At 44.5% G+C, this 7,696-nt stretch overlaps 1 protein-coding gene across 2 annotated transcripts in view; it reads left to right on the top strand.

The window, feature by feature from the left end:
- Window positions 1–1,941: 1,941 nt before the first annotated feature.
- Window positions 1,942–7,696, top strand: part of DDX58 (DExD/H-box helicase 58) — a 33,405-nt gene continuing 27,650 nt past the window's right edge. Inside the window, exons 1-2 of one of the 2 annotated variants that reach the window (XM_034774409.1) lie at window positions 1,942–2,375; window positions 5,298–5,432. In XM_034774409.1, the coding sequence (XP_034630300.1) occupies window positions 2,270–2,375; window positions 5,298–5,432 (241 nt within the window). In that variant the 5' untranslated portion in view covers window positions 1,942–2,269. Of the gene's footprint in view, window positions 2,376–5,297; window positions 5,433–7,110; window positions 7,240–7,696 lie in introns of those variants that run through there. The other variant, XM_034774410.1, reaches the window with a different exon arrangement.

Below are 7,696 nucleotides of genomic sequence, written 5' to 3'. Positions count from 1 at the left end.
GGGCTTGTCGAAGTCCGGGCTTACCAGCACCAGGCCCTTGACCAGAGAGACTCCTTCAGAGCACAGAGAGCCCTCTGGTGCTGCTCAGTCCAGACCACCTTATCTGGCTTACCCTTCTTACATAGCTCAGTGATTGGGGCGGCTATGGAGCTAATGTGGGGTACGAACCTCCGGTACTAGCCTGCCATCACAGTGAAAGCCTGGACCTGCTTTTTAGTCTGGGGAGCGGGCCAATCTCTGATCACCTCCACCTGGGCTGGCTCTGGCTTTAGGCAGCTGCCCCCCACTTTGTGGCCCAGGTATGACACCTCTGACATCCCCCACCTTGCACTTCCCAACTTTTATAGTCAGACCTACGATCCAGAGCTGGTCCAGCACTTGTTTAACCTGGGACACGTGGTCCTCCCAGATCTGGCTAAAAATGCAGATATCAATATATGCCAGGGCAAAATGCTCCATCCCCTTGAGTAACTGGGTGCTGGAAGGTGCCCCCTTTAGGCCGAAAGGAACTTGTATAACCCCTGAGGGGTTATACAAGTAGATTTCAGCCGGGCATCCGGATCCAAAGGTACTTGCCAGGAGCCCTGGGTGAGATCCATGGTAGTGAGATAACAAACCTCCCACAACTTGTCTAGAAGCTCATCAGGCCTAGGCATGGGGTAGGCATCAAACTTGATGGCATTAAGCATCCGGTAATCCACACACAACCAGATTGACCTATCCTTCTTGGGGATCAACACCACGGGAGAGGCCCAAGGGCTGGAAGATGGCTGGATCATCCCAGCAGCCAGCATGTCCTTGATCTCTCTCTCTTTTCCCCCCCAAGTTCTGGGCTGTTTTCCCTGTGACTCGGAATGGGGAGCATCTTGAGTAACTGGTCCACTGGATGGTGGAAGATGCCCCCTTTGGTCCAAAAGGTAGGACCTGCAAGGCCGGGGGGGGTGTGTGTGCGCCCCCCCCCCCCCCCCCCGCCGATGGCCGCAAGTTTCCTGTAAGTCAATAGTAATGAATGGACAGCTGTGGGAGAATCTCCGAGGGAGATACTTACAAAGTTTTCCTCTTAAGAAATGCAAGCTGGGATTCCCCACAGGCATGCCTGCTCCTAGTACTTACCTATAAAGCTCTGAGAAGAAAGAAATCAAAGCCGCAAAGTACAATATTATGTCTTCTCTATAAGGTGCCCTATGGGTGGGATAATTCCACCAATCTAACAAGTACTATGTGTTACAATGGTCAGTTACCCAAAGGCACCGTTACCACCCGACAGTAAGATGAGATAAGGCACATTATGAGCTGGTCTATATAAACTGCTGTCTTAAAAATCTGTGTCTTTGGAGGAGAGGGGATGCATGGTATGACCTGCTTTGGTTTCGAGTTTACTTGCTGGGTTGATTATTAGACTGTTTCCATTTGGTAGGAGGAACATGAAGGTGCTTAAAGGAGCTTGTGGTCTTGTTGAATCTGAAGGATTTGTTGTGCCTTTAATGGATGTAGGAACATAAAAACAAAGTGTCATACTACTAGACTGGACCCAAAAGTCCTGCTAGTTCAGGGTTCTATCACTAACAGACGCTTTAGATGCACTATCCCTCTGATACTTTGCAGTAGGCAGATGTGGGATAATCTGCCCCCCCCCCCCCATGATCTCTGATCCTAATCTCTAATGGTTTGGGATTGGTTTAAATCCCAAAGCATGAGATTTTAATATCCCTCCCAAAACTTGTTCCCGTTAGTTATGCGCGCTGGATAGTCTTGTCACACACGTGTGGCAGAGTATATGCGCCCCCTTTAGGAAGGGCAGGAACTTGTGGAAAGGAGGATCACATGCTGTGCCTTGCTGCGTCTACTGCTGTCATTCATTGCTGGTTATCCTGGCAGCCTGATTGGCTGCATCTCTGCACCTCCCCTCTGCCTGTGCTTTTGGTCTAAGTTTCAGTTTCCTTTCTGCTGCTCTTCTTAGTTTCTTTTCTCCTACCCCGCTGGCTTGGGAGTTTTCCTCCTCCCTCGGAGTCAGCCGATTTTCAGTGGCGAGCTGTGAGCTTGCGCCGAGGTTGTCTCCCTCCTCTTTGAAAGGTCAGGGGGAATTTGCCTTCCCTGATTTCAGCCTGCAGACCAGAGCTGGGGGCACCACCGCCCACCAGTTGCAGCGACAGGGTGCTTTGCACCGAAGGGATTTTCTCTCCTTTGCAAGCCTGAAGCCAGGGCAAAGGACACAAAGAAAAGCTGGGAACTAGTTCTACAGGGGCTGCGCCGGTAAACTGGAGCCCAGATGACTGCGGAGCAGAAAGAGACCCTGCGGTGCTACAGGCAGTACATTGAGAAGATACTGAATCCTGCCTATGTGCTGGGCAACATGAAGGACTGGCTCTCTGATGGTGAGATGCTGGCTGTGGGCTGGGCTTGCTGTGGGTGGGTGCTCTGGGCAGTCCTTGGCCACGACACCCCTGGCCCGCCATCCCCGCCCCTCTCATGAATGCTTCTCTCCTGGAGAGCAAGTGATTGGTGACAGTTTGCTGCTTAGTGGGGATTTCTGTTCTCTTCTCCCCTCTCACCACTTCTGTTTGTCCCTCTTTGCTCATTCTGTTGTCTCCTCTTTAATTATGTCCCATCTAATGAAGATATTTCTATTGAGTGTTGGCTTTGTTTAAAAAAAAAAAAAAAGTTTTTCAGCCAAGTACAGCGAGAGTTGATGGTGTCCCTTTAACCTGTAAAGACAATTTAACCTCAGCTGTACCCTGCAACTCTCTACACAGCTCCTAAACCTCTTGAATTGCAAAATAGCTGTAGTTTTCCTCACTTAGTACCCGCTATTGAAGTCATTGGGAGCTTTGCCACTGACCTGAATGGACACAGGGTCAAGTCTTTTATTCTTTTTGTGCCGTATTGTCCATACGGTTCAAATGGGAGAAAGGGAGATGGAGAGAATACCATTTCCCTTGTTAAACTGATGGTAGCTTAATACACCTAGCGAGAGGACTGAAGGGAAGAGGCAGTTTCCATTTTGAAATTTTTGGGCCTTGTATCTGACGTACTCTGTGCTGAGTCTTTATATTTAGTTGCTCGGGTGCTCTGTCTATACTTGGCACTGTCTGTCTATGGAAATGAACATTTATTGCTTCCTGATGTTTGAAGTGCCAGTTCCTGCTCTTGAGTGGGGACCACCTTGATCTGTGTTTCTATACCACCTTGCACAATGGGTCCATTACCAGTGCTCCAGCGTGCTGCGCAGTACAAACAGAACAATGCTGGAACATCCATGAATTAAGGGATGCTGCCGCTTTTTGCTGCTGCACATAGACTTTGGCAGATGACGGCAGCAAATGGGTTAATGTGGTACCCAGCTTTGGGGTTAACAGAAAAGTATCAGTCTAATGCCCCAAAATATGGTAGGTGCCTTACAAAGCATATGAAATGCAAGGCTTGTGACTTTTGTCAAAGCCAGTTGGCAGATTTAGCCACACAGCTCAGTGACAGAGACTCTTTGGCAAAGGGTCCCCTGTTCTTTGCAAACAACTCTCACCTCAGAGCTGACAAACTCATTACACCAAATGCATGTATTTACCCATAAACAGTAACAAGTAAGGTATCTACAGAAAGCTCTTAACTTGCAAAATACATGGTCTTTATGTTTATATGGGTTGTATTTAAGAAATAATATATTTATATTGAATGTATGCTTTATGGACCTGGAGTAGAAATTAGTCACCAGGGGATAATGTGTGTCGGTGGTGGCCCATTCAGGCAAGAGGGGAAGTGTCACCCTACACTGTTTAGCTAGTGAGGCAATGCAAGGCTCAGTTGTTTAGCCTTCTGCAATACTAAGGCCTGGTCTACACTAAAAAATTAGATTGGCATAACTACGTCATTCAGGACTGTGAAAAGTCCACACACCTGAACGGCGTAATTAAGTCAACCTAAATCCCTGTGTAGACAACTTTAAGTCAATGGAACAATTCCGTCGACTTAACTATGGCCTTTCAGGGAAGTAGATTACTTTTGTTGATGGGAGAACCCCATCCCATTGGCATAGGTAGCGTCTACACTGAAGGGCTACAGCAGTGTACCCTCAGTGTTTGAAGTCTAGACAAGTCCGAAGACTTTGAATGGGGAAACTATCAGAGGCAAATGCAAACAATTGAAATCAGTTAAAGGGAAGTTAACAACCAGACGGGTTCACTCTGTCTATGAAAAGAAAGATAAAGATGTTGTTATACTGATAACACAGAGGAGGGAGAAGCACTCTGCATCCATTCACTGAGGAAAAACCTTTGTGGAGTGCAGCGGTGCTTTTATGAACGTTTGGTTCTTGTTTTTTGAGAAACCAGCCAGTTTTGCAACAGACTGAACTTTGGAGGGTTATAGGGGGAGACTTCCTTTATTAGATAGGAAAGGTACTCTTGATAGCTACACTCAGGTTCGCATTTTATTATTTTGTTTTCTATCATAACCATTTGTTACCATCACACTCAGTTCTAGTGAAATCTTTACTCGTTCTTAAATAAACCTACTTTTGTTTTATTATAAGTGCTCACAAGTGCTGTGTGGTTTGCAGGAGCAGCAGTCTGGGGTAAAACTGGTAAATTGGGGTACAGTGTACATTTGAGGGGAGAGGATCTGGGATATCTGGGAATAGCCAGCTCGATATCACATGGAAATGATTCAAAGGGCCTCAGGGATTGGGTTGCATCTATTAGGGTTGGCATAGCCTAGAGGGCTTGGGAAAGGCTGGTGGTACCATGGAGCTGACACCCAGCTACCCCAAGACAGACTCCCTCTTGCTAGAGGCAGGGGTTAGGGTGACCAGATGTCTAGATTTTTTTTTTTTTTTTTTTTTTTTTTTTAATAGGGACAGTTCCGATTATTGGGTCTCTTTCTTGTATAGGCTCCTATTATTCCCCCCCATCCTGATGTTTCACATTTGCTGTCTGGTCACCCTAGCAGGGGGTAACATAGTGTCTCTCTCAGGCTTGGATTCCCCAAGAACTGTTAGACTCGCAGTAATTTCAGTGAGACTTGTGTGACCAAATCCCTTTGGCAGCTTTCTCAATTTCAACCAAGAACTTGTAGTCTGAATTTGGGTTTAATTTGTGCATCTCCAGAGATTGTTTCCCACTCATAAGGTGTATATGCTTCCTCTCCTTGCCTCGGGGAAGTGCAGTATAAAGCAGATACCCATAATGTAAATATACCCAGAAAATATTTCAGCACCTGCAGCACTCTGCACCAGGTGCTGTCCCCACTGCTGTCCGCACACCAGATCTACAATTTTGACTTATTCATATCTGATTTCACACTAGGTGCCAGAGAGAGAATTCAGATTGAGGAACAGAAGGAGGGGCTGACTGCTGCTGCGGCTCTCTTTGTTGACTCTATACTGCAGCTCGAATCAGAAGGATGGTTTCGGGGATTTCTAGATGCACTGAATGAAGCAGGTTTGTTTTCGTTGGTAAAGCTGACCGTTTTCATTTTCCCTACTTTTTCATGTCGTGTGTGAATTTATTGCTTGTGAAAGGTGCTGGATTGACCACCCTGGAACGTGAACACCTTTTAGTTCCATAGGTCAAGTTGTAGCAGTACAAGCTTCTCCACCAATCCATCTCGTAGCTCGATGGGCCAGCTAGAAGGTTGAGAGCAGAGGTTAAATTGGGCTGGCTCATGGCAGCTTGGTGAGATAGGACATGTGCGTGTGCATACACCTGCACCATTCTGTGTCCCAGAATCTCAGCTTTTGTTAACTCAAAAAAGCGAGCCAACAAAAAAACAAATATTAAGTCTCTAGCCCTTGGGTTGCAAAGAAAACCTGCAAAATGTGAACCATGTAACTGATGCAGTGAGGTCTGCAGACAGCCTGAGACAGTAACTCCGAGAGGTATGAACTGCACCAGTTCCTTGAAAGCCTAATTATGACAATATAAAAGTCAATATTGTTAATTTTCTATGTTGATCAAAGCAAGAAGTTGTATTATGAGGATCTGGGCAATCTACTTTTTTAGTGATATCTTGTTTTGGTTGGCAGAAGCTGTTTTTTTTATTATAAAACTTAAGAGAATAGCTATAAAAGAATGTGATTTTCATATCCCAGACTGTTTGCAAATATTGGCAGTAGGAAAAATCTTTTTACTTGGAAGTTGAGGAAATTTGATCCATGATTCAATGAAACTTAATAAATGGGGAACTCCAACATCATTAGTCATTTTTCAGAGTAAAGACCACACTCTAATGGTCACGCACAAAAGAAATATATAACAGTTTCCTTTCTCCCTTTCATGGATTTAGCTATAAAGAATATTGTTTAAAAAAAAATCTAAAATGACAATTTAAATATAACTCTCTTCTTTTAATTTATCAGCATTGTATTTTATTTCCATAGCACTGAAGTGTATACAATGCTATATAATGGATGAGTTTGTGCCAAATAAGTAACAGGTCACTGCCTTGAACTTATTTTCAAATGGTCTCTAAATGCTCTGATATAAGCACCAGCTGTCGTGTGTGTGTGCGCGTCCGTCCGCCCCCCCCCAGAGGATTGCTATAAGGTAGCATTTAAAACCCTCTGACCTGAGAGAGAAGAGCTCCTGTGTTTTTAATATGATCAAAAAGAATGAGGAGTCCTTGTGGCACCTTAGAGACTAGCAAATTTATAAGGTGCCACAAGGACTCCTCGTTCTTTTTGCTGATACAGACTAACACAGCTACCACTCTGAAACCTGTATGATGTAACTCTGATGTAATATGATGAAACTCTTGATTAATTGTATGCATAGGCAACTAAGAGTGAACTGCCAAAAATATATGTGCCCTTTGCGACTTCTGTATGATCGATATATACAGATAACCCCACATTGCACTTTCAAGTTTTGCTGGAGGACTCTTTCATAGAAGTTGGAGATTGAAAAGGCCCCCTCGGTTTTCTTAAAGCAGGATTGTTGCCTACTCTGTGTGTATAAACGTTCTGACTTAAGCAGTTCCTAGCAACGAGGCTTCTACCATTTCCCTTGGGAGACTCTTCCACAGCCCATCTGGGATTAAAAAAATCCTACATTGCCACTGTATAAGTCAATGGTATGTCTGTATGTATAACAGTGTTCAGATCTTGTCTGATATTTTCAGAAATAGAAGGGGTTCAGAGACTGACCATGAAAGTGATTTGAGGTCTGGGGAGACTTCCATAAGAGGAGAGAGTGGAAAGACTGGGGATATTTAGATTCAAGAGAAGATGAATGAGCGGCTGTAACAAAGGTACACAAAATAACGAAAGGCATAAAGAATTAAATTGGGCATTCATAATTCTCAGAAGGCCTGATTTAAAACCAATTCATATCAATGGGAGTCTTGCTATTGACTTCAGTAGCCTTCTGGTCAGACCCTTGGGCTGGGATTTTTGAAAGCACTTAAGGGAGTTAGGCACCCAGATCCTATTGAATTTTGATGGGTGTTATGTGCATGTGCCTCCTTTAAAAATCTCAGCCTTAATACAAGAGTATGGGAACATCCAGTGAAACTGGAAAGCTATAAGCATATAATTGATTAAAGGAAACACTTTTTACAGCATGTGTAATTAACCTGTGGAGCCCATTGTCATGAGAGAACTTCGAAGCCAAGGGCTTAATAGGATTCACAAAAGGATTAGTCATTTATGTGGCTTGTGAGAATATCTCCAGTTATTTAATATTAGGCTAATATATGTATAAGGTGT

This window comes from Trachemys scripta, chromosome 6 (genome assembly GCF_013100865.1).
Source record: "Trachemys scripta elegans isolate TJP31775 chromosome 6, CAS_Tse_1.0, whole genome shotgun sequence".
NCBI lineage: Eukaryota > Metazoa > Chordata > Testudines > Emydidae > Trachemys > Trachemys scripta.
This window is presented reverse-complemented; position numbering and strand designations above follow the sequence as displayed.